Consider the following 27634-nt stretch of genomic DNA (forward strand, 5'->3'; position numbering starts at 1 on the left):
GTTATACCGGGAAGGGGGTAAGGGGAGTTATACCGGGAAGGGGGTAAGGGGAGTTATACCGGGAAGGGGGTGAGGGGAGTTATACCGGGAAGGGGGTGAGGGGAGTTATACCGGGAAGGGGGTGAGGGGAGTTATACCGGGAAGGGGGTGAGGGGAGTTATACCAGGAAGGGGGTGAGGGGAGTTATACCGGGAAGGGGGTGAGGGGAGTTATACCGGGAAGGGGGTAAGGGGAGTTATACCGGGAAGGGGGTAAGGGGAGTTATACTGGGAAGGGGGTAACGGGAGTTATACCAGGAAGGGGGTAAGGGGAGTTATACCAGGAAGGGGGTAAGGGGAGTTATACCGGGAAGGGGGTAAGGGGAGTTATACCGGGAAGGGGGTGAGGGGAGTTATACCAGGAAGGGGGTGAGGGGAGTTATACCGGGAAGGGGAGTTATACCAGGAAGGGGAGTTATACCAGGAAGGGGTTAAGGGGAGTTATACCGGGAAGGGGAGTTATACCGGGAAGGGGGTAAGGGGAGTTATACCGGGAAGGGGGTAAGGGGAGTTATACCGGGAAGGGGGTAAGGGGAGTTATACCGGGAAGGGGGTGAGGGGAGTTATACCAGGAAGGGGGTGAGGGGAGTTATACCGGGAAGGGGAGTTATACCAGGAAGGGGAGTTATACCAGGAAGGGGTTAAGGGGAGTTATACCGGGAAGGGGAGTTATACCGGGAAGGGGGTAAGGGGAGTTATACCGGGAAGGGGGTAAGGGGAGTTATACTGGGAAGGGGGTAAGGGGAGTTATACCGGGAAGGGGGTAAGGGGAGTTATACCGGGAAGGGGGTAACGGGAGTTATACCAGGAAGGGGGTAACGGGAGTTATACCGGGAAGGGGGTAAGGGGAGTTATACCGGGAAGGGGAGTTATACCGGGAAGGGGGTAACGGGAGTTATACCAGGAAGGGGAGTTATACCAGGAAGGGGAGTTATACCGGGAAGGGGAGTTATACCAGGAAGGGGGTAAGGGGAGTTATACCGGGAAGGGGAGTTATACCGGGAAGGGGAGTTATACCGGGAAGGGGGTAAGGGGAGTTATACCGGGAAGGGGGTAAGGGGAGTTATACCGGGAAGGGGGTAAGGGGAGTTATACCGGGAAGGGGAGTTATACCGGGAAGGGGAGTTATACCAGGAAGGGGGTAAGGGGAGTTATACCGGGAAGGGGAGTTATACCGGGAAGGGGGTAAGGGGAGTTATACCGGGAAGGGGTAAGGGGAGTTATACCGGGAAGGGGTAAGGGGAGTTATACCGGGAAGGGGGTAACGGGAGTTATACCAGGAAGGGGGTAACGGGAGTTATACCGGGAAGGGGGTAAGGGGAGTTATACCGGGAAGGGGGTGAGGGGAGTTATACCGGGAAGGGGGTGAGGGGAGTTATACCGGGAAGGGGGTAACGGGAGTTATACCGGGAAGGGGGTGAGGGGAGTTATACCGGGAAGGGGGTAAGGGGAGTTATACCAGGAAGGGGGTGAGGGGAGTTATACCAGGAAGGGGGTGAGGGGAGTTATACCAGGAAGGGGGTGAGGGGAGTTATACCAGGAAGGGGGTGAGGGGAGTTATACCAGGAAGGGGGTGAGGGGAGTTATACCGGGAAGGGGGTAAGGGGAGTTATACCAGGAAGGGGGTAACGGGAGTTATACCAGGAAGGGGGTAACGGGAGTTATACCAGGAAGGGGAGTTATACCAGGAAGGGGGTAACGGGAGTCATACCAGGAAGGGGGTAAGGGGAGTTATACCGGGAAGGGGGTAAGGGGAGTTATACCGGGAAGGGGGTAAGGGGAGTTACCCCCTTCCTGGTATAACGGGAGTCATACCAGGAAGGGGGTAAGGGGAGTTATACCAGGAAGGGGGTAAGGGGAGTTATACCAGGAAGGGGGTAAGGGGAGTTATACCAGGAAGGGGAGTTATACCGGGAAGGGGGTAAGGGGAGTTATACCGGGAAGGGGGTAACGAGAGTTATACCGGGAAGGGGGTAACGAGAGTCATACCGGGAAGGGGGTAACGAGAGTCATACCGGGAAGGGGGTAACGAGAGTCATACCGGGAAGGGGGTAACGAGAGTCATACCGGGAAGGGGGTAACGAGAGTCATACCGGGAAGGGGGTAACCGGAGTTATACCGGGAAGGGGGTAACGAGAGTCATACCGGGAAGGGGGTAACGAGAGTCATACCGGGAAGGGGGTAAGGGGAGTTATACCAGGAAGGGGGTAACGGGAGTTATACCGGGAAGGGGGTAAGGGGAGTCATACCGGGAAGGGGGTAACGGGAGTCATACCGGGAAGGGGAGTTATACCAGGAAGGGGAGTCATACCGGGAAGGGGAGTCATACCGGGAAGGGGAGTCATACCGGGAAGGGGAGTCATACCGGGAAGGGGGTAAGGGGAGTCATACCGGGAAGGGGGTAACGGGAGTCATACCGGGAAGGGGGTAACGGGAGTCATACCGGGAAGGGGGTAACGGGAGTCATACCGGGAAGGGGGTAACGGGAGTCATACCGGGAAGGGGGTAACGGGAGTCATACCGGGAAGGGGAGTTATACCAGGAAGGGGAGTCATACCGGGAAGGGGAGTCATACCGGGAAGGAGAGTCATACCGGGAAGGGGGTAAGGGGAGTTATACCAGGAAGGGGGTAACGGGAGTTATACCAGGAAGGGGGTAACGGGAGTTATACCGGGAAGGGGGTAAGGGGAGTCATACCGGGAAGGGGGTAAGGGGAGTTATACCAGGAAGGGGGTAACGGGAGTTATACCGGGAAGGGGGTAACGGGAGTTATACCGGGAAGGGGGTAACGGGAGTTATACCGGGAAGGGGGTAACGGGAGTTATACCGGGAAGGGGGTAACGGGAGTTATACCAGGAAGGGGGTGAGGGGAGTTATACCGGGAAGGGGGGAAGGGGAGTTATACCAGGAAGGGGGTAACAGGAGTCATACCGGGAAGGGGAGTCATACCGGGAAGGGGGTAACGGGAGTTATACCGGGAAGGGGGTAAGGGGAGTCATACCGGGAAGGGGGTAACGGGAGTCATACCGGGAAGGGGGTAACGGGAGTTATACCGGGAAGGGGGTAACGGGAGTCATACCGGGAAGGGGGTAACGGGAGTCATACCGGGAAGGGGAGTCATACCAGGAAGGGGAGTCATACCGGGAAGGGGAGTCATACCGGGAAGGGGAGTCATACCGGGAAGGGGAGTCATACCGGGAAGGGGAGTCATACCGGGAAGGGGGTAAGGGGAGTTATACCAGGAAGGGGGTAACGGGAGTTATACCAGGAAGGGGGTAACGGGAGTTATACCGGGAAGGGGGTAAGGGGAGTCATACCGGGAAGGGGGTAAGGGGAGTTATACCAGGAAGGGGGTAACGGGAGTTATACCGGGAAGGGGGTAACGGGAGTTATACCGGGAAGGGGGTAACGGGAGTTATACCGGGAAGGGGGTAAGGGGAGTTATACCAGGAAGGGGGTAACGGGAGTCATACCGGGAAGGGGAGTTATACCAGGAAGGGGGTAACGGGAGTCATACCGGGAAGGGGAGTTATTCCAGGAAGGGGGTAACGGGAGTTATACCGGGAAGGGGAGTCATACCGGGAAGGGGAGTCATACAGGGAAGGGGGTAAGGGGAGTCATACCGGGAAGGGGGTGAGGGGAGTCATACCGGGAAGGGGGTAAGGGGAGTTATACCAGGAAGGGGGTAACGGGAGTTATACCAGGAAGGGGAGTTATACCAGGAAGGGGGTAAGGGGAGTTATACCAGGAAGGGGGTAAGGGTCGGGTAGAGTAGTGCTGGGGTAGCATCGTTCACCCAAATCATTAAATGACTTTGTTTCCTTACCTTGAAAGCTGGAGAAACTACAATCCAGACATTTGCATTTGTTTACCCTCGCCTCACTGTCCCATAGCTTTGGCCCTGTTACGCTGCTGAGCCTGCCCAGATTATCTGTCTGGAGAGGCCAGACGGGGCGTCAGTGTTTATCTCCTGTGCTCTCACGGATGGAGGCTCTGCTTAGAAAGAGACTCTGGGAGGTACAGTTATACCCGAAGGCCCCTCTTTTATACAGGAAAGTCTTTGTTCTACCTACCTACCTGGCTGGGCTGCGTCATCCTACTACCTGGCTACCACCACCACCCACCCACCCCTGCTAGCTACCTATTGTCCTCCTGCTCTGTGGGCTGCAACATGATCCACAGCTCCTCTCCTTACCCAGCCAACATGGTGGTCCATGTCCCAAATGGCACCCTATTCCTAATATAGTGCACTACTATAGACCGGGACCCACCCTATTCCCTATATAGTGCCCAGGGCTCTGATCAGTCAAAAGTAGTGGACTATATAGGGAATAGGGTTCAATTTGGAATGTGCACCCTGTGTTTACCCAGGGCTTCAGGACCAGAGTTATCCCTCCAGGTAGCTGGTTGCTCTTTTCTGGCTGCGTAGACAGCTGTCCTGTTTATAGCGTGGTAGCTGTCCTGTTTATAGCCTGGTAGCTGGCTGCGTAGACAGCTGTCCTGTTTATAGCCTGGTAGCTGTCCTGTTTATAGCCTGGTAGCTGTCCTGTTTATAGCGTGGTAGCTGTCCTGTTTATAGCGTGGTAGCTGTCCTGTTTATAGCGTGGTAGCTGTCCTGTTTATAGCCTGGTAGCTGTCCTGTTTATAGCCTGACAGCTGTCCTATTTATAGCGTGGCAGCTGTCCTGTTTATAGCCTGGTAGCTGGCTGCGTAGACAGCTGTCCTGTTTATAGCCTGGTAGCTGTCCTGTTTATAGCCTGGTAGCTGGCTGCGTAGGCAGCTGTCCTGTTTATAGCGTGGTAGCTGTCCTGTTTATAGCCTGGTAGCTGGCTGCGTAGGCAGCTGTCCTGTTTATAGCCTGGTAGCTGTCCTGTTTATAGCCTGGTAGCTGGCTGCGTAGACAGCTGTCCTGTTTATAGCGTGGCAGCTGTCCTGTTTATAGCCTGGTAGCTGGCTGCGTAGACAGCTGTCCTGTTTATAGCGTGGCAGCTGTCCTGTTTATAGCCTGGTAGCTGGCTGCGTAGACAGCTGTCCTGTTTATAGCGTGGCAGCTGTCCTGTTTATAGCCTGGTAGCTGGCTGCGTAGACAGCTGTCCTGTTTATAGCGTGGTAGCTGGCTGCGTAGACAGCTGTCCTGTTTATAGCGTGGTAGCTGGCTGCGTAGACAGCTGTCCTGTTTATAGCATGGTAGCTGTCCTGTTTATAGCGTGGTAGCTGTCCTGTTTATAGCGTGGTAGCTGTCCTGTTTATAGCCTGGTAGCTGGCTGCGTAGACAGCTGTCCTGTTTATAGCGTGGCAGCTGTCCTGTTTATAGCCTGGTAGCTGGCTGCATAGACAGCTGTCCTGTTTATAGCGTGGTAGCTGTCCTGTTTATAGCCTGGTAGCTGTCCTGTTTATAGCCTGGTAGCTGGCTGCGTAGGCAGCTGTCCTGTTTATAGCCTGGTAGCTGGCTGCGTAGGCAGCTGTCCTGTTTATAGCCTGGTAGCTGTCCTGTTTATAGCGTGGTAGCTGTCCTGTTTATAGCCTGGTAGCTGTCCTGTTTATAGCCTGACAGCTGTCCTGTTTATAGCCTGACAGCTGTCCTGTTTATAGCCTGGTAGCTGTCCTGTTTATAGCGTGGTAGCTGTCCTGTTTATAGCGTGGTAGCTGTCCTGTTTATAGCGTGGTAGCTGTCCTGTTTATAGCCTGGTAGCTGTCCTGTTTATAGCGTGGTAGCTGTCCTGTTTATAGCCTGACAGCTGTCCTGTTTATAGCGTGGCAGCTGTCCTGTTTATAGCCTGGTAGCTGGCTGCGTAGACAGCTGTCCTGTTTATAGCCTGGTAGCTGTCCTGTTTATAGCCTGGTAGCTGGCTGCGTAGGCAGCTGTCCTGTTTATAGCGTGGTAGCTGTCCTGTTTATAGCCTGGTAGCTGGCTGCGTAGGCAGCTGTCCTGTTTATAGCGTGGCAGCTGTCCTGTTTATAGCCTGGTAGCTGGCTGCGTAGGCAGCTGTCCTGTTTATAGCGTGGCAGCTGTCCTGTTTATAGCCTGGTAGCTGTCCTGTTTATAGCCTGGTAGCTGTCCTGTTTATAGCCTGGTAGCTGTCCTGTTTATAGCGTGGTAGCTGTCCTGTTTATAGCGTGGTAGCTGTCCTGTTTATAGCGTGGTAGCTGTCCTGTTTATAGCGTGGTAGCTGTCCTGTTTATAGCCTGGTAGCTGTCCTGTTTATAGCCTGGTAGCTGTCCTGTTTATAGCGTGGTAGCTGTCCTGTTTATAGCCTGGTAGCTGTCCTGTTTATAGCCTGGTAGCTGTCCTGTTTATAGCCTGGTAGCTGTCCTGTTTATAGCCTGGTAGCTCAATCAATCAATTTTATTTTATATAGCCCTTCGTACATCAGCTAATATCTCGAAGTGCTGTACAGAAACCCAGCCTAAAACCCCAAACAGCTAGTAATGCAGGTGTAGAAGCACGGTGGCTAGGAAAAACTCCCTAGAAAGGCCAAAACCTAGGAAGAAACCTAGAGAGGAACCAGGCTATGAGGGGTGGCCAGTCCTCTTCTGGCTGTGCCGGGTGGAGATTATAACAGAACTATGCCAAGATGTTCAAAAATGTTCATAAGTGACAAGCATGGTCAAATAATAATCATGAATAATTTTCAGTTGGCTTTTCATAGCCGATCATTAAGAGTTGAAAAACAACAGGTCTGGGACAGGTGGCGGTTCCATAACCGCAGGCAGAACAGCTGAAACTGGAATAGCAGCAAGGCCAGGCGGACTGGGGACAGCAAGGAGTCACCACGGCCGGCAGTCCCGACGCATGGTCCTAGGGCCCAGGTCCTCCGAGAGAAAGAAAGAGAGAAGGAGAAAATTAGAGAGAGCCAAGATTTTCAAAATGTTCATAAATGACAAGCATGGTCAAATAATAATCAGGAATAAATCTCAGTTGGCTTTTCATAGCCGATCATTAAGAGTTGAAAACAGCAGGTCTGGGACAGGTAGGGGTTCCATAACCGCAGGCAGAACAGTTGAAACTGGAATAGCAGCAAGGCCAGGCGGACTGGGGACAGCAAGGAGTCACCACGGCCGGTAGTCCCGACGTATGGTCCTAGGGCTCAGGTTCTCAGAGAGAAAGAGAGAACGAGAGAATTAGAGAGAGCATACTTAAATTCACACAGGACACTGGATAAGACAGGAGAAGTACTCCAGGTATAACCAACTGACCCTAGCCCCCCGACACATAAACTACTGCAGCATAAATACTGGAGGCTGAGACAGGAGCGGTCAGGAGACACTGTGGCCCCATCCGAAGAAACCCCCGGACAGGGCCAAACAGGAAGGATATAACCCCACCCACTTTGCCAAAGCACAGCCCCCGCACCACTAGAGGGATATCTTCAACCACCAACTTACAATCCTGAGACAAGGCCGAGTATAGCCCACAAAGGTCTCCACCACAGCACAAACCAAGGGGGGGCGCCAACCCTGTCCTGTTTATAGCCTGGTAGCTGTCCTGTTTATAGCCTGGTAGCTGTCCTGTTTATAGCCTGGTAGCTGGCTGCGTAGGCAGCTGTCCTGTTTATAGCGTGGCAGCTGTCCTGTTTATAGCCTGGTAGCTGGCTGCGTAGACAGCTGTCCTGTTTATAGCCTGGTAGCTGTCCTGTTTATAGCCTGGTAGCTGTCCTGTTTATAGCCTGGTAGCTGTCCTGTTTATAGCCTGGTAGCTGTCCTGTTTATAGCGTAGGCAGCTGTCCTGTTTATAGCCTGGTAGCTGTCCTGTTTATAGCCTGACAGCTGTCCTGTTTATAGCGTGGCAGCTGTCCTGTTTATAGCCTGGTAGCTGTCCTGTTTATAGCCTGGTAGCTGTCCTGTTTATAGCCTGGTAGCTGTCCTGTTTATAGCCTGGTAGCTGTCCTGTTTATAGCGTAGGCAGCTGTCCTGTTTATAGCGTAGGCAGCTGTCCTGTTTATAGCCTGGTAGCTGTCTGCGTAGGCAGCTGTCCTGTTTATAGCGTGGCAGCTGGCTGCGTAGACAGCTGTCCTGTTTATAGCCTGGTAGCTGTCCTGTTTATAGCCTGGTAGCTGTCCTGTTTATAGCCTGGTAGCTGTCCTGTTTATAGCCTGGTAGCTGTCTGCGTAGGCAGCTGTCCTGTTTATAGCGTGGCAGCTGGCTGCGTAGACAGCTGTCCTGTTTATAGCCTGGTAGCTGTCCTGTTTATAGCGTGGCAGCTGTCCTGTTTATAGCCTGGTAGCTGTCCTGTTTATAGCCTGGTAGCTGTCCTGTTTATAGCCTGGTAGCTGTCCTGTTTATAGCCTGGTAGCTGTCCTGTTTATAGCCTGGTAGCTGTCCTGTTTATAGCCTGGTAGCTGTCCTGTTTATAGCGTAGGCAGCTGTCCTGTTTATAGCCTGGTAGCTGTCTGCGTAGGCAGCTGTCCTGTTTATAGCGTGGCAGCTGGCTGCGTAGACAGCTGTCCTGTTTATAGCGTGGTAGCTGGCTACTCATATCCCAGGCACGGATGCCAAGCTCATGATGAGAATGGGTGTTTTATCTTACTGCCCTCTTATCTCTTACTGCCCTCTGTTTTCTCTTACTGCCCTCTGTTATCTCTTGCCTCTTACTGCCCTCTGTTTTCTCTTACTGCCCTCTGTTTTCTCTTACTGCCCTCTTATCTCTTACTGCCCTCTGTTATCTCTTGCCTCTTACTGCCCTCTGTTATCTCTTACTGCCCTCTGTTATCTCTTGCCTCTTACTGCCCTTTGTTATCTCTTACTGCCCTCTGTTTTCTCTTACTGCCCTCTGTTATCTCTTACTGCCCTCTGTTATCTCTTACTGCCCTCTGTTATCTCTTACTGCCCTCTGTTATCTCTTACTGCCCTCTGTTTTCTCTTACTGCCCTCTGTTATCTCTTACTGCCCTCTGTTTTCTCTTACTGCCCTCTGTTATCTCTTACTGCCCTCTGTTATCTCTTACTGCCCTCTGTTATCTCTTGCCTCTTACTGCCCTCTGTTTTCTCTTACTGCCCTCTGTTTTCTCTTACTGCCCTCTGTTATCTCTTGCCTCTTACTGCCCTCTGTTATCTCTTACTGCCCTCTGTTATCTCTTGCCTCTTACTGCCCTCTGTTTTCTCTTACTGCCCTCTGTTATCTCTTACTGCCCTCTGTTTTCTCTTACTGCCCTCTGTTATCTCTTACTGCCCTCTGTTATCTCTTACTGCCCTCTGTTATCTCTTACTGCCCTCTTATCTCTTACTGCCCTCTGTTTTCTCTTACTGCCCTCTGTTTTCTCTTACTGCCCTCTGTGTTATCTCTTACTGCCCTCTGTTATCTCTTACTGCCCTCTTATCTCTTACTGCCCTCTATCTCTTGCCTCTTACTGCCCTCTGTTATCTCTTACTGCCCTCTGTTTTATCTTACTGCCCTCTGTTATCTCTTACTGCCCTCTGTTTTCTCTTACTGCCCTCTGTTTTATCTTACTGCCCTTTGTTATCTCTTACTGCCCTCTGTTTTCTCTTACTGCCCTCTGTTTTATCTTACTGCCCTCTGTTTTATCTTACTGCCCTCTGTTTTATCTTACTGCCCTTTGTTATCTCTTACTGCCCTCTGTTTTCTCTTACTGCCCTCTGTTTTCTCTTACTGCCCTCTGTTTTCTCTTACTGCCCTCTGTTATCTCTTGCCTCTTACTGCCCTCTGTTATCTCTTACTGCCCTCTGTTATCTCTTACTGCCCTCTGTTATCTCTTACTGCCCTCTGTTATCTCTTACTGCCCTCTGTTTTCTCTTACTGCCCTCTGTTTTCTCTTACTGCCCTCTTATCTCTTACTGCCCTCTGTTATCTCTTGCCTCTTACTGCCCTCTGTTATCTCTTACTGCCCTCTGTTTTATCTTACTGCCCTTTGTTATCTCTTACTGCCCTCTGTTTTCTCTTACTGCCCTCTGTTTTATCTTACTGCCCTTTGTTATCTCTTACTGCCCTCTGTTTTCTCTTACTGCCCTCTGTTTTATCTTACTGCCCTCTGTTTTATCTTACTGCCCTCTGTGTTATCTCTTACTGCCCTCTGTTATCTCTTACTGCCCTCTGTTTTCTCTTACTGCCCTCTGTTTTATCTTACTGCCCTCTGTGTTATCTCTTACTGCCCTTTGTTATCTCTTACTGCCCTCTGTTTTCTCTTACCGCCCTCTGTTTTCTCTTACTGCCCTCTTATCTCTTACTGCCCTCTGTTATCTCTTGCCTCTTACTGCCCTCTGTTATCTCTTACTGCCCTCTGTTATCTCTTACTGCCCTCTGTTATCTCTTACTGCCCTCTGTTTTCTCTTACTGCCCTCTGTTATCTCTTACTGCCCTCTTATCTCTTACTGCCCTCTGTTATCTCTTGCCTCTTACTGCCCTCTGTTATCTCTTACTGCCCTCTGTTTTATCTTACTGCCCTTTTATCTCTTACTGCCCTCTGTTTTCTCTTACTGCCCTCTGTTTTACTTACTGCCCTTTGTTTTCTCTTACTGCCCTCTGTTTTCTCTTACTGCCCTCTGTTTTATCTTACTGCCCTCTGTGTTATCTCTTACTGCCCTTTGTTATCTCTTACTGCCCTCTGTTTTCTCTTGCTGCCCTCTGTTATCTCTTGCTGCCCTCTTATCTCTTGCTGCCCTCTTATCTCTTACTGCCCTCTGTTCTCTTACTGCCCTCTGTTATCTCTTACTGCCCTCTGTTATCTCTTGCTGCCCTCTGTTATCTCTTGCTGCCCTCTGTTATCTCTTACTGCCCTCTGTGTTATCTCTTACTGCCCTCTGTGTTATCTCTTACTGCCCTCTGTTATCTCTTACTGCCCTCTGTTTTCTCTTACCTTGAGTTGGACTCATATGTTGACTGTTCCCGTGCTCCATTTTGCATGCTTGGAGCATGCTAGTATGCATTTTGAGAAACCCCAATTGTCTTTCCCAAATCACACTGCTATCCCTGTAGAGTCTGGCGTGTTTGTCAGTGGCTATCCCTGTAGAGTCTGGCGTGTTGTCAGGGGCTATCCCTGTAGAGTCTGGCGTGTTGTCAGGGGCTATCCCTGTAGAGTCTGGCGTGTTGTCAGGGGCTATCCCTGTAGAGTCTGGCGTGTTGTCAGGGGCTATCCCTGTAGAGTCTGGCGTGTTGTCAGGGGCTATCCCTGTAGAGTCTGGCGTGTTGTCAGGGGCTATCCCTGTAGAGTCTGGCGTGTTGTCAGGGGCTATCCCTGTAGAGTCTGGCGTGTTGTCAGGGGCTATCCCTGTAGAGTCTGGCGTGTTGTCAGGGGCTATCCCTGTAGAGTCTGGCGTGTTGTCAGGGGCTATCCCTGTAGAGTCTGGCGTGTTGTCAGGGGCTATCCCTGTAGAGTCTGGCGTGTTGTCAGGGGCTATCCCTGTAGAGTCTGGCGTGTTGTCAGGGGCTATCCCTGTAGAGTCTGGCGTGTTGTCAGGGGCTATCCCTGTAGAGTCTGGCGTGTTGTCAGGGGCTATCCCTGTAGAGTCTGGCGTGTTGTCAGGGGCTATCCCTGTAGAGTCTGGCGTGTTGTCAGGGGCTATCCCTGTAGAGTCTGGCGTGTTGTCAGGGGCTATCCCTGTAGAGTCTGGCGTGTTGTCAGGGGCTATCCCTGTAGAGTCTGGCGTGTTGTCAGGGGCTATCCCTGTAGAGTCTGGCGTGTTGTCAGGGGCTATCCCTGTAGAGTCTGGCGTGTTGTCAGGGGCTATCCCTGTAGAGTCTGGCGTGTTGTCAGGGGCTATCCCTGTAGAGTCTGGCGTGTTGTCAGGGGCTATCCCTGTAGAGTCTGGCGTGTTGTCAGGGGCTATCCCTGTAGAGTCTGGCGTGTTGTCAGGGGCTATCCCTGTAGAGTCTGGCGTGTTGTCAGGGGCTATCCCTGTAGAGTCTGGCGTGTTGTCAGGGGCTATCCCTGTAGAGTCTGGCGTGTTGTCAGGGGCTATCCCTGTAGAGTCTGGCGTGTTGTCAAGGTACACTATGCAGAAATCACTCCGCCATTTCCTGGTTGCTAAAATTTCTAATTTCAGGTTGTGACAAAACAAGCCAGTGTAGTGTAGAGGATCATTGTATCCTCTAAACCTCTCTGAAATGTTTATTTTTTTTCCATATTCAAAATATTTTCAGCTGTTTTTGAAGCTGGTGCCCAAATCCAACAGAAAGTAGAACCCAACATATTGGAGGACAGAGTTTCTCCTTTTAGAAAAACCCAACCGGACTGGCATCCCATTCTGTCAAATCCTTGTGAGACTCAATTGAAATATTAGACTACGCTTTGAAGAGGGAGAAACAGACATGTACCTTTAACGTATAAAAGCCCTATCAAGTTACCAACCCACAGAGGGAGACCGTCTACATGTATGGGGGTAAGGTCGGTAAGACCCAGATAAGGCAGTGACTGACAGAGGTGGAACCTGAGGAATGTAAAGCTGTTGTTTTGCTAGAAGGAGAGATCCACACATTACTCTGGGGAATTCTCCCATTACCAGAGACTTGTTTTTCCCCTTGCAGGTCTATGTACCCACATCCATACCCGCAGATGTAGTTAGAGCCCTAGCCTTTTGGGGGCTCTAAGCGTGGGGTATGGGGGGGTAGAGAGAGAGAGAACACTGAGATTTTGGAATGCCCTGGGGTATTGGGGCAGGAAAGCCCCTGGGGTGTTGGGGCAGGAAAGCCCCTGGGGTATTGGGGGCAGGAAAGCCCCTGGGGTATTGGGGGCAGGAAAGCCCCTGGGGTATTGGGGGCAGGAAAGCCCCTGGGGTATTGGGGGCAGGAAAGCGCCTGGGGTATTGGGCACATTCCTCTTCTCTTTGAATATTAGAGAGACTGATCAACAGGCTCCGCTTTGCTGCTGCTGTCCTCCGTCAGACGGGGGCCAACAGGACTGATAGGGCTGCCCCAGGGCATGCAGGGGGATTTCACTACACACACAGCCAGCCTACACGCTAATGCCAGTATGTAACACCATCTCCAGAGAACCTCCTGAAATGGGCTAACCAGCTGTGTCTTAGCTCGTACATTTAGGAAGTGTTTTTAAAACCAGCTGTGTCTTAGCTCGTACATTTAGGAAGTGTTTTTAAAACCAGCTGTGTCTTAGCTCGTACATTTAGGAAGTGTTTTTAAAACCAGCTGTGTCTTAACTCGTACATTTAGGAAGTGTTTAGAACACCTTGTGTTTTACTATAAAATACAGCTCGTCGGCAGGCAGGCGGCCCTTGATACTGTGGTGATTTTGTGTTGGAAGCCGAGTCGTCATTTTTTTGTGAATGGTGATTAATGAGAGGTGGCATGTCTCTCCTCGTGATACTCATGGAGAGAGATGTGTCTGCTGGCTTTCCCCTATAACTACCTTTCCTTTTAGCTAAAGACTGAGAATGTGCAGTACCTTTAACCTACGGAGGTATTGTACTATATATCACCTTTAACCTACGGAGGTATTGTACTATATACCACCTTTAACCTACGGAGGTATTGTACTATATATCGCCTTTAACCTACGGAGGTATTGTACTATATACCACCTTTAACCTTTACCGAACCTCAACCCCGTATCCGGGATCACCCCCCACCCCCCACACACTGATTAGCATAGCTAGCATAGCTTCACAAGTAGATAGTAGCATCTAAATATCATTAAATCACAAGTCCAAGACACCAGATGAAAGATACAGATCTTGTGAATAAAGCCACCATTTCAGATTTTTAAAATGTTTTACAGGGAAGACAAAATATGTAAATCTATTAGCTAAACACGTTAGCAAAATACACCACTATTCTAACTCCATCAGTTTCTTACTCCTTCAGGTGCTATCACCAATTCGGCTCAACTAAGATATTGATAGCCAATAACCTATAAAAAAAACCATCAGATGACAGTCTGATAACATATTCATGGTATAGGATAGTTTTTGTTAGAAAAAAGTGCATATTTCAGGTAGAAATCACAGTTTACAATTGCACCGACCATCACAAATCGACTAGAATTACTAGATAGAGCAACGTGTATGACCAATTTACTCATCATAAAACATTTCATAAAAATAGACAAAGCATAGCAATGGAAAGACCCAGTTCTTGTGATTTCAGACCATATTTCAGATTTTCTAAGCGTTTTTCAGCGAAAACACAATAAATCGATAAGTTAGCATACTACATGTGCAAACGTTACCAGAGCATCGATTCCAGCCAAAGAGCGCTATAACGTAATCACCGCCAAAAGATATTAATTTTTTCACTAACCTTCTCAGAATTCTTCCGATGACACTCCTGTAACATCATTTTACAACATACATATACAGTTTGTTCGAAAAGGTGCATATTTAGCCATACAAAACCGTGGTTACACAATAAAAATACTAGGAAATCAAGCCTCAATATGTCTGACGTCATCTATCAGAGTGATCTAGTTTAATTGAAAGCTAATCATATACTTGACTAAAAAATACAGGGTTGACAGGAATCGAAAGACAAATTAGTTCTTAATGCAACCGCTGATTTACATTTGTAAAATTATCCTTACTTTTCAATACAGGGTTCGCCAAGTGAAGCTATACCAAACAAAATGGCGAAATATGCGTTTAAAATATTTCGACAGAACAACAATTTATCATATTAAATATTGCTTACTTTGAGCTGTTCTTCCATCATATTCTTGGGCAATGTATCCTTTCTATGTTATAAACGTCTTTTGGTCGATAGATGTCCTCTGTCCTTCGAAATATCCACTAACGATCGAACGGGACCCCAAAACGTGTCCAAAGTTTCAGAGTGCACAACAAAGAAATTCCTCAAAATCGCACTAAACGGATATAAATTGCTATAAAACGGTTTAAATTAACTACCTTATGATGTTTCTAAGTCCTATATCGAATTAAATTACAGACGGATACATTTCAAGTTGATAACCGAGCCTGTGAAAATGGCGTCCGGAGGTCCCTTCCTGCGTAAGGGCGAGCGTCGAAAGGGGGGCTACTCTCACTCCTTGGTCTTTTATAACCTCTGAGAGCTACGGAGAAGGCCCATTCCACTTCTCATTGGTTACTGACATCCAGGGGAAGGCGGGTGCAGTTCGTGTCGTTCCATAGGATAGACAGAGACCTTAAAAACTGATCTGAAACCAGAGCTTCGCTCTCAGACCTTTCACTGTCTGTCATGGATTTCGCTGTAGAAAGAGTTCTGGGTCACCCACAGACATAATTTCAACGTTGTATGAAACTAGAAGGTGTTTTCTATCCAATATAATTAATAATATGCATATTGTACGAGCAAGAATTGAGTACTAGGCAGTTTAATTTGGAGACGACAAAATGCTAATTCGGAACAGCACCCCCTGTAGTCGCAAGAAGTTAACCTACGGAGGTATTGTACTATATATAACCTTTAACCTACGGAGGTATTGTACTATATATCACCTTTAACCTACGGAGGTATTGTACTATATATCACCTTTAACCTACGGAGGTATTGTACTATATACCACCTTTAACCTACGGAGGTATTGTACTATATATCACCTTTAACCTACGGAGGTATTGTACTATATATCACCTTTAACCTACGGAGGTATTGTACTATATATCACCTTTAACCTACGGAGGCATTGTACTATATATCACCTTTAACCTACGGAGGTATTGTACTATATATCACCTTTAACCAACGGAGGTATTGTACTATATATCACCTTTAACCTACGGAGGTATTGTACTATATATCACCTTTAACCTACGGAGGTATTGTACTATATACCACCTTTAACCTACGGAGGTATTGTACTATATACCACCTTTAACCTACGGAGGTATTGTACTATATACCACCTTTAACCTACGGAGGTATTGTACTATATATCACCTTTAACCTACGGAGGTATTGTACTATATACCACCTTTAACCTACGGAGGTATTGTACTATATATCACCTTTAACCTACGGAGGTATTGTACTATATATCACCTTTAACCTACGGAGGTATTGTACTATATATAACCTTTAACCTACGGAGGTATTGTACTATATATAACCTTTAACCTACGGAGGTATTGTACTATATATCACCTTTAACCTACGGAGGTATTGTACTATATATCACCTTTAACCTACGGAGGTATTGTACTATATATCACCTTTAACCTACGGAGGTATTGTACTATATATCACCTTTAACCTACGGAGGTATTGTACTATATATCACCTTTAACCTACGGAGGTATTGTACTATATATAACCTTTAACCTACGGAGGTATTGTACTATATATCACCTTTAACCTACGGAGGTATTGTACTATATATCACCTTTAACCTACGGAGGTATTGTACTATATATCACCTTTAACCTACGGAGGTATTGTACTATATATCACCTTTAACCTACGGAGGTATTGTACTATATATCACCTTTAACCTACGGAGGTATTGTACTATATATCACCTTTAACCTACGGAGGTATTGTACTATATATCACCTTTAACCTACGGAGGTATTGTACTATATATCACCTTTAACCTACGGAGGTATTGTACTATATACCCCAAATAGAGCCCTATTCACTATGCAGTGCACTACTTTAGACTAGGGCCCGTAGGGAAGTAGGTAACATGGCCCGTAGGGAAGTAGGTAACATGGCACGTAGGGAAGTAGGTAACATGGCCCGGTGGGAAGTAGGTCACAGGGCCCGGTGGGAGGTAGTTCACAGGGCCCCTAGGGAGGTAGTTCACAGGGCCCGTAGGGAGGTAGTTCACAGGGCCCGTAGGGAGGTAGTTCACAGGGCCCGTAGGGAGGTAGTTCACAGGGCCCGTAGGGAGGTAGTTCACAGGGCCCGTAGGGAGGTAGTTCACAGGGCCCGTAGGGAAGTAGTTCACAGGGCCCGGTGGGATCTGGTCAAAGGTAGTGTACTAAATAGGGCCCTCAAACTGAACTCTGGACCTGGGAGCTAGTTCCACTGTGGTTTGTCATTGTTTCCCTCTAATCATGGACTGATTTAGACCTGGGACTAGGGCTGTTGTGATCTCATTACCGTCACACCAGTGGTCACGAGTCATGAAGGCAGTCAAATTCCACATGTAATTAGGCTTCTCCAAGCTCTGATGTCGCTGATGGTCATTAGTAGTCTACCAAACTTGCTAACTGGCTGGTACTCAGTACACTCTATTGTCCCGCTAATCTCTCTGACATCAATGCAAATGTAATCGAAAATCTAATCAAACACTTCATGAGATCCCTTGAGCTTGCGTGAGAAAACAGAGTGATGGCCTCTATTAAAAAGAGGAGGATTCCATTCAGCTTTCAATAGGCTAGGCCTACTATATTTATTTCTCAACTTTCCTAATGTTAAGCACATTGCTTCTCTTTACAACAAGAGTATAGCCTGCCTGGTTGGCAAGAAAATGAACCACAGAGAAAAGCTTCCTCTCTTCGCTATTTAAGTGCATAGATGACAGGTATTTTTTCCCAATGGACCTGGGATGGAAGGAAGGTACCATTTTGATTGAAGGTTTTAGCTTTGTTTTTGTTGCAAAGGCTTTTAGGGCCGGTTTTCTAGAGACGGATCAAGTCTAGTCCTGGACCAAAATGCACTTTCCATGGAGATTCCCCATTAAGCATGCTTCCTTTATTCTCTGCTCTGTCTCAGAGTATAATGTCGTTTTTATGACGTGCAACCTATAAAAAGCATACACAGGTTTCCCGCGTGCGGCTTGTTTTTGTTGGCACTACAGTCAAGAGGCTCCACGTGTAGCAACCAATGAGGTACAGCATCAGTCAAGAGGCTCCACGTGTAGCAACCAATGAGGTACAGCATCAGTCAGAAGTTTGGAGACACTTAATCATTCATTGGTTTCTCTTATTTTTTTATTTGTTTACAATTTTCTATATTGTAGAATAATAGTTGAAGACATCAAAACTATGAAATAACACACATGGAATCATGTAGTAACCCCCAAAAAGTTTTGTTTTAAACAAATCAAAATATATTTTTTATATTTGAGTTTCTTCATAGTAGCCAGCCTTTGCCTTGATATGACAGCTTTGCACACTCAATGAGAGGCTTTGAATCCAGCGGTCAAAAGTAGTAGTCCTCCATAGGAATGAATGGAATTGTACAGTATTTCAATTCAATGTTTCAAAGACAAAATATAATGTATTTACAATGCCTTCAAAGTATTCACCTCTCTTGACTTTGTCCACATTTTTGTTGTGTTAAAGCCTGAATTTAAAAATGGATTACATTTGAGATTTTGTGTCACTGGCCTACACACAATACCCCATTTATGTTTTTTTGGAAATGTTTACTAATTAACTGATGAAAAACTGAAATGTCTTGAGTCAAGTATTCAACCCCTTTGTTATGGTGATGCCTAAATAAGTTCAGGAGTAAAAATTACCTTAAGTTGCATAGACGCACTCTGTGCTCAATAATAGTGTTTAACATGATTTTTGAATGACTACATGATCTCTGTACCCCACATATACAATTATCTGTAAGGTTCCTCAGTCGAGCAGTGAATTTCAAACACAGATTCAACCACAAAGACCAGAGGTTTTACAATTCCTCACAAAGAAGGGCACCTATTAGTAAATTTAACAACAACAAAAAAGGCAGACATTGAATATCCCTTTGAGCATGGCTAAGTTATTAATTACACTTTGAATCAGAGTTTCCCTTAGCCGGTAATAGCTAGCTTTTGGCTGATAATTTTTTAAACAAAAAATACAAAAGCCGATTTAATAAAATTGGTGCCTGCCAATTGTCCTGGAGAAGATAAAAAAATCCTATTTCAAAGTAATGCTTTTTATCCCATTCATTAGTGGAAATACCAGCCAATGGAAATAAACATTCGGTCTATAGGTTCATTTGCATAGTTTATTGGAATTGTAATTGGCACGTGTGTACCGTATATTCGTAATGTACCGTATCACACTCGTACAGCGTACAGAGCCTTTGAGTGGATAATCTGTCAGACAGCGTGAGAGTTGCTGCTGCTACAGCATCTGAAATAGCAAATGGCAACGGAAGGCAAGCGTCATCAGCACACCCACTTAGCATTTTGAAAACATATACTTCATTTTCTGAACTTTTTAAAACATGTTATGAGGCATGTCTTACCTTGCTTCAAAGTAGCCTAGACAAAATCAAACCAACGGCACAATCGTAGTCATATTAGCAACCCCTGCTAGTTGATGATAATCCTAGTCATATTAGCAACCCCTGCTAGTTGATGATAATCCTAGTCATATTAGCATCCCATGCTAGTTGATGATAATCCTAGTCATATTAGCATCCCATGCTAGTTGATGATAATCCTAGTCATATTAGCAACCCATGCTAGTTGATGATAATCCTAGTCATGTTAGCATCTCGTGCTAGTTGATGATAATCCTAATCATATTAGCATCCCGTGCTAGTTGATGATAATCCTAGTTATATTAGCATCCCATGCTAGTTGATGATAATCCTAGTTATATTAGCATCCCATGCTAGTTGATGATAATCCTAGTCATATTAGCATCCCATGCTAGTTGATGATAATCCTAGTCATATTAGCAGCCCCTGCTAGTTGATGATAATCCTAGTCATGTTAGCATCTCGTGCTAGTTGATGATAATCCTAATCATATTAGCATCCCATGCTAGTTGATGATAATCCTAGTCATATTAGCAAACCCCTGCTAGTTGATGATAATCCTAGTCATATTAGCAAACCCATGCTAGTTGATGATAATCCTAGTCATATTAGCAGCCCATGCTAGTTGATGATAATCCTAGTCATATTAGCAAACCCATGCTAGTTGATGATAATCCTAGTCATATAAGCAAACCCATGCTAGTTGATGATAATCCTAGTCATATTAGCAGCCCCTGCTAGTTGATGATAATCCTAGTCATGTTAGCATCTCGTGCTAGTTGATGATAATACTAGTCATGTTAGCAAACCCATGCTAGTTGACGATAATCCTAGTCATATTAGCAGCCCATGCTAGTTGATGATAATCCTAGTCATATAAGCAAACCCATGCTAGTTGATGATAATCCTAGTCATATTAGCAGCCCCTGCTAGTTGATGATAATCCTAGTCATATTAGCATCTCGTGCTAGTTGATGATAATCCTAGTCATATAAGCAAACCCATGCTAGTTGATGATAATCCTAGTCATATTAGCAGCCCCTGCTAGTTGATGATAATCCTAGTCATATTAGCATCTCGTGCTAGTTGATGATAATCCTAATCATTAGCAGCCCGTGCTAGTTGATGATAATCCTAGTCATATTAGCAGCCCGTGCTAGTTGATGATAATCCTAGTCATATTAGCATCCCGTGCTAGTTGATGATAATCCTAGTCATGTTAGCAAACCCATGCTAGTTGATGATAATCCTAGTCATATTAGCATCTCGTGCTAGTTGATGATAATCCTAGTCATATTAGCATCCCGTGCTAGTTGATGATAATCCTAGTCATGTTAGCAAACCCATGCTAGTTGATGATAATCCTAATCATATTAGCATCCCATGCTAATATGTAACCTGGAACCTACCAGTAGGTGTCGCCAACTGCCTTCTGTGCATTGCTGCGCTGCTAATGTAAAAAAATAATAGTTTAAGCTAAACTTTAATCTGTTTATCGGGTGTATTGCTTTTTAACGTTTTTATGTTATGTAGTCTAGTCCTACTGGTTGTATGAATTTGGGATCTATCATCCCACAACTGTCCCAGTCTTTTTGGAATAGGCAATTATTTTCTCCAAGGCAAATTTTTCTCAAAAAGCTGACCGATAGAGTAGGTTAACTGTTGGGGGATAGTACGATGACATAGGCTAGGGATTTTGGTGTTCGTCACTTGGCTTGTTGGCTGAGGGAAACGTAAATCTGGACAGGTATTCTAACCTCAAAGTGCACTAAGAAGAATTCGCTAAGAAGGACTGTACATCGTTGCATCCTCAACAGTTCATGTTCTGTTAATATGAATTACCATATTCTAAATGTGATTTCTTTCATTCTGAGCACCGTGGTTACGCACTAAATGCGTATGGGTCTGGAAATGTTCTCAAATGTCCTGTAAATTTAAAAATGATGCCAGTCAAATGAACTGCGCCATATTTTCCTAATGTAAACCCAGCTTTGGATGGTGTATCAATACATCCATTCACTACAAACATACAGGAGTCCTTCCCAGCTCAGTTGCCGGAGAGGAAGGGTACCACTCTTCATATTGTCAACCGTGGTGGTGGCTGCATCATGTTATGAGTATGCTTGTCATCGGTAAGGACTAGGGAGTTCTTTAGGATACAAAATTAACAGAATAGATCTAAGCACAGGCAAAATCCTAGAGGAAAACCTGCTTGTCTGCTTTCCAACAGACACTGGGAGACAAATTCACCTTTCAGCAAGACAATAACCAAAAACAGGAGGCCAAATATACACTGGAGTTGCTTACCAAGATTACTTTGTTACTGAGTCGCGTAGTTGCAGTTTTGACTTAAACCGGCTTGAAAATCTATGATAAGATATGAAAATGGCTGACTAGCAATGATCAACTTGACAAAGCTTTAAGAATTTTCATAATAATGTGTGGAAATATTGTATAATAAGCTCTTAGAGTTACCCAGAAAGACTCACAGCTCTTAGATTTACCCAGAAAGACTCACGGCTGTAATCACTACCAAAGGGGATTTCTAACAAGTATTGACTCAAGGGTTGTGAATACTTATGTACATTTTGATATTTTATTTCCAATATATTGGGATAAAGTTTCTAAACATGTTTTTCACTTTGTCATTATGGGCTGTTGTGTGTAGATGGGCCAGAGGGAAGAAAATTAATTCCATCCATATTGAATTCAGGCTGTAACACATGTGGAGTAAGTCCAGGGGTGTGATTGCTTTCTTATGGCACTGTATTTTTCAGTAGGGACAGTAACATTAGTACTTTCAAAAAAATGTATACTCTAAGGAAATGTTTTTGTATATATATAAAAAAAAAATGTTTAGCACAATTTTAATTTAAAAGCATTAAGTTCTCTGTAATATAATAAATGTAGTAAAACAAATGTAGATATTAATATAGCTTCCAAAAATATTTTTTTTTAGAATGGGAGGGGAGTACCAAGATGGAGGCGCGGTGGCTTCAAAACAGCGCCCCCTGTTAGCCATCTAGTGTATATACAGTATAAAACACTGTGGCTTCAAAACAGCGCCCCCTGTCAGCCATCTAGTGTATATACAGTATAAAACACTGTGGCTTCAAAACAGCGCCCCCTGTCAGCCATCTAGTGTATATACAGTATAAAACACTGTGGCTTCAAAACAGCGCCCCCTGTCAGCCATCTAGTGTATATACAGTATAAAACACTGCTGGAAGTGGGAGATCTGTAGTCAATGCAAAATGAATTAAAATGTCCAAATTAAGTTAGCTAAATGAGGAGTAGGCTATAACCAGCAACCCTCAGGTAGGCTGTTTTAATTTGAACAGAGTTGTTGTAGACCAGGACGAGGAGCGCGGCAACATGGCTTCAATTAGCCTTGGTAGCTAGGTAGCTAACATCTGACTGTTTCAGCGAGATTCTTTACATAGATTTGATGCAATGAAGGCATTGCCAGATGGAATGATGGTTAATTAAGAAGTTTGTCTAACTAGCACGAGTCTGGCAACTTTTTCTCTCCCTAGTCTCACACCACCGGCCCCTGTCCTGCTGTAGACACCATCTCTCCCTAGTCTCTCACACCACCGGCCCCTGTCCATCCCTGCCCTGCTGTAGACACCATCTCTCCCTAGTCTCTCACACCACCGGCCCCTGTCCATCCCTGCCCTGCTGTAGACACCATCTCTCCCTAGTCTCTCACACCACCGGCCCCTGTCCGTCCCCGCCCTGCTGTAGACACCATCTCTCCCTAGTCTCTCACACCACCGGCCCCTGTCCTGCTGTAGACACCATCTCTCCCTAGTCTCTCACACCACCGGCCCCTGTCCATCCCCACCCTGCTGTAGACACCATCTCTCCCTAGTCCTCACACCACAGCCCTGTCCATCCCTGCCCTGCTGCAGACACCATCTCCCCCTAGTCTCTCACACCACCAGCCCCTGTCCATCCCCACCCTGCTGCAGACACCATCTCTCCCTAGTCTCTCACACCACCGGCCCCTGTCCTGCTGTAGACACCATCTCTCCCTAGTCTCTCACACCACCGGCCCCTGTCCATCCCTGCCCTGCTGTAGACACCATCTCCCCCTAGTCTCTCACACCACCGGCCCCCACCCTGTTGTAGACACCATCTCTCCCTAGTCTCTCACACCACCGCCCCCTGTCCATCCCCACCCTGCTGTAGACACCATCTCTCCCTAGTCTCTCACACCACCGGCCCCTGTCCATCCCTGCCCTGCTGTAGACACCATCTCTCCCTAGTCTCTCACACCACCGGCCCCTGTCCATCCCCACCCTGCTGCAGACACCATCTCTCCCTAGTCTCTCACACCACCGGCCCCTGTCCATCCCCACCCTGCTGCAGACACCATCTCTCCCTAGTCTCTCACACCACCGGCCCCTGTCCATCCCCACCCTGCTGTAGACACCATCTCTCCCTAGTCTCTCACACCACCGGCCCCTGTCCTGCTGTAGACACCATCTCTCCCTAGTCTCTCACACCACCGGCCCCTGTCCATCCCTGCCCTGCTGTAGACACCATCTCTCCCTAGTCTCTCACACCACCGGCCCCTGTCCATCCCCACCCTGCTGTAGACACCATCTCTCCCTAGTCTCTCACACCACCGGCCCCTGTCCGTCCCCACCCTGCTGTAGACACCATCTCTCCCTAGTCTCTCACACCACCGGCCCCTGTCCATCCCTGCCCTGCTGTAGACACCATCTCCCCTAGTCTCTCTCACCACCAGCCCCTGTCCATCCCTGCCCTGCTGTAGACACCATCTCTCCCTAGTCTCTCACACCACACGGCCCCTGTCCACCCTGCCCTGCTGTAGACACCATCTCTCCCTAGTCTCTCACACCACCGGCCCCTGTCCATCCCTGCCCTGCTGTAGACACCATCTCTCCCTAGTCTCTCACACCACCGGCCCCTGTCCGTCCCCGCCCTGCTGTAGACACCATCTCTCCCTAGTCTCTCACACCACCGGCCCCTGTCCTGCTGTAGACACCATCTCTCCCTAGTCTCTCACACCACCGGCCCCCACCCTGCTGTAGACACCATCTCTCCCTAGTCTCTCACACCACCAGCCCCTGTCCTGCTGTAGACACCATCTCTCCCTAGTCTCTCACACCACCGGCCCCTGTCCATCCCTGCCCTGCTGTAGACACCACTCCCCCTAGTCTCTCACACCACCGGCCCCCACCCTGTTGTAGACACCATCTCTCCCTAGTCTCTCACACCACCGGCCCCTGTCCATCCCCACCCTGCTGTAGACACCATCTCTCTCTAGTCTCTCACACCACCGGCCCCTGTCCATCCCCACCCTGCTGTAGACACCATCTCTCCCTAGTCTCTCACACCACCGGCCCCACCCTGTTGTAGACACCATCTTCCCTAGTCTCTCTACACCACCGGCCCTGTCCATCCCACCCTGCTGTAGACACCATCTCTCCCTAGTCTCTCACACCACCGGCCCCTGTCCCATCCTGCCCTGCTGTGACAACCATCTCTCCTAGTCTCTCACACCACCGGCCCCCTGTCCATCCCCACCCTGCTGCGAGACACCATCTCTCCCTAGTCTCTCACACCACCCGGCCCCTGTCCATCCCCACCCTGCTGTAGACACCATCTCTCCCTAGTCTCTCACACCACCGGCCCTGTCCATCCCTGCCCTGCTGTAGACACCATCTCTCCCTAGTCTCTCACACCACCGGCCCCTGTCCATCCCGCCCTGCTGTAGACACCATCCTCCCTAGTCTCTACACCACCGGCCCCTGTCCATCCCCACCCTGCGCAGACACCATCTCTCCTAGTCTCTCACACCACCGGCCCCTGTCCATCCCTGCCCTGCGTAGACACCATCTCTCCCTAGTCTCTCACACCACCGGCCCCTGTCCATCCCCACCCTGCTGTAGACACCATCTCTCCCTAGTCTCTCACACCACCGGCCCTGTCCTGCTGCAGACACCATCTCTCCTAGTCTCTCACACACACGGCCCCTGTCCATCCCCACCCTGCTGCAGACACCATCTCTCCCTAGTCTCTCACACCACCGGCCCCCACCCTGCTGTAGACACCATCTCTCCCTAGTCTCTCACACCACCCACCGCCCCACCGCCTGTAGACACCATCTCTCCCTAGTCTCTCACACCACCGGCCCCTGTCCATCCCCACCCTGCTGCAGACACCATCTCTCCCTAGTCTCTCACACCACCGGCCCCCACCCTGCTGTAGACACCATCTCTCCCTAGTCTCTCACACCACCGGCCCCTGTCCATCCCCACCCTGCTGTAGACACCATCTCTCCCTAGTCTCTCACACCACCGGCCCCCACCCTGCTGTAGACACCATCTCTCCTAGTCTCTCCTACACCACCGCCCCTGTCCATCCCCACCCTGCTGTAGACACCATCTCTCCCTAGTCTCTCACACCACCGGCCCCCATCCTGCTGTAGACACCATCTCTCCTAGTCTCTCACACACCGGCCCTCCACCCTGCGTTGACACCATCTCTCCCTAGTCTTCACACACCCCCCCTGTCCTCGTAGACACCATCTCTCCCTAGTCTCACACCACCGGCCCTGTCCATCCCTGCCCTGCTGCAGACACCATCTCTCCCTAGTCTCTCACACCACCGCCCCTGTCCATCCCCACCCCTGTTAGACACCATCTCTCCCTAGTCTCTCACACCACCGCCCCTGTCCATCCCCCTGCTGTAGACACCATCTCTCCTAGTCTCTCACACCACCGCCCTGTCACTCCCCACCCTGCTGTAACCACATCTCTCCCTAGTCTCTCACACCACGGCCCCTGTCCTGCTGTAGATACCATCTCTCCCTAGTCTCTCACACCACCGGCCCCTGCCATCCCCACCCTGCTGTCAGACACCATCTCTCCTAGTCTCTCACACCACCGGCCCCTGTCCTGCTGTAGACACCATCTCTCCCTAGTTCTCATACACCGGCCCCTGTCCATCCACCCTGCTGCAGACACCATCTCTCCCTAGTCTCTCACACCACCCGGCCCCCACCCTGCTGTAGACACCATCTCTCCCTAGTCTCTCACACCACCAGCCCCTGTCCTGCTGTAGACACCATCTCTCCCTAGTCTCTCACACCACCAGCCCCTGCCCTGCTGTAGACACCATCTCTCCCTAGTCTCTCACACCACCGGCCCCTGCCCTGCTGTAGACACCATCTCTCCCTAGTCTCTCACACCACCGGCCCCTGTCCATCCCCACCCTGCTGCAGACACCATCTCTCCCTAGTCTCTCACACCACCGGCCCCTGTCCATCCCTGCCCTGCGTAGACACCATCTCTCTAGTCTCTCACACCACCGGCCCCTGTCCATCCCCACCCTGCTGCAGACACCATCTCTCCCTAGTCTCTCACACCACCGGCCCCTGTCCTGCTGTAGACACCATCTCTCCCTAGTCTCTCACACCACCGGCCCCCACCCTGCTGTAGACACCATCTCTCCCTAGTCTCTCACACCACCGGCCCCCACCCTGCTGCAGACACCATCTCTCCCTAGTCTCTCACACCACCGGCCCCTGTCCTGCTGTAGACACCATCTCTCCCTAGTCTCTCACACCACCGGCCCCTGTCCTGCTGTAGACACCATCTCTCCCTAGTCTCTCACACCACCGGCCCCTGTCCATCCCCACCCTGCTGTAGACACCATCTCTCGCACAGCCTGTGCAGTAAACATTTGTCTGGGGTATTGTGTGTAAGTTTCAAAAAATAAATAAAAATAAACCACATGTTTCCACTATCCAGATTTCCCATATTTATTTTTTAATGATTTATTCAAATAGTGAAATTATTTCAAATGCCCATCCCTGTGTTTTTCTCATTCTTTCAGGTGTTTATGTTGCACTAACCGCGTGTGTGTTGCAGGTCTAGATGCAGAGCTGTACTATGTGAGGGATGACGTGGTGAACCACTATGCTCTCTCCTTCATCCTGCCTGTACCCAGCGAGACCAACAGCCTGCACTTCACCTGGCGCTCCAAGGATAAGGTACACAAACTCTCTCGGTCACTCTCTCGGTCATTTGGTTGGTCGGTCTCTCTCTCTCTCTCTCTCTCTCTCAGTCGGTCGGTCTCTCTCTCTCTCAGTCGGTCTCTCTCTCTCTCTCGGTCGGTCTCTCTCTCTCTCTCACTCGGTCGGTCTCTCTCTCTCTCTCACTCGGTCGGTCTCTCTCTCTCTCTCTCTCACTCGGTCGGTCTTCTCTCTCTCTCTTCCGGTCGGTCTTCTCTCTCTCCTCACTCGGTCGGTCTCTTCTTCTCTCTTCACTCGGTCGGTCTCTCTCTCTCTCACTCGGTCGGTCTCTCTCTCTCTCACTCGGTCGGTCTCTCTCTCTCTCTCTCTCACTCGGTCGGTCTCTCTCTCTCTCTCACTCGGTCGGTCTCTCTCTCTCTCTCACTGGTTATGGTCTCCTTCTCTCTGTCTCTCTCCTCTCTCTCTTCTCTCTCTTTCTCGCGGTCGGTTACAGGTT

General features: G+C 48.6%; 1 protein-coding gene across 1 annotated transcript in view; it reads left to right on the plus strand.

Moving 5' to 3' along the window:
- LOC120054378 (tyrosine-protein kinase RYK-like) overlaps positions 1-27634 on the plus strand; it is a 47076-nt gene that overhangs the window by 19289 nt on the left and 153 nt on the right. The window contains exon 2 of the mRNA XM_039001789.1: positions 27035-27156. Within this exon, the coding sequence (XP_038857717.1) occupies positions 27035-27156 (122 nt within the window). The remainder of the gene's footprint in view (positions 1-27034; positions 27157-27634) is intronic.

Source organism: Salvelinus namaycush, chromosome 10, assembly GCF_016432855.1.
Source record: "Salvelinus namaycush isolate Seneca chromosome 10, SaNama_1.0, whole genome shotgun sequence".
In the NCBI taxonomy this organism is placed as follows: domain Eukaryota; kingdom Metazoa; phylum Chordata; class Actinopteri; order Salmoniformes; family Salmonidae; genus Salvelinus; species Salvelinus namaycush.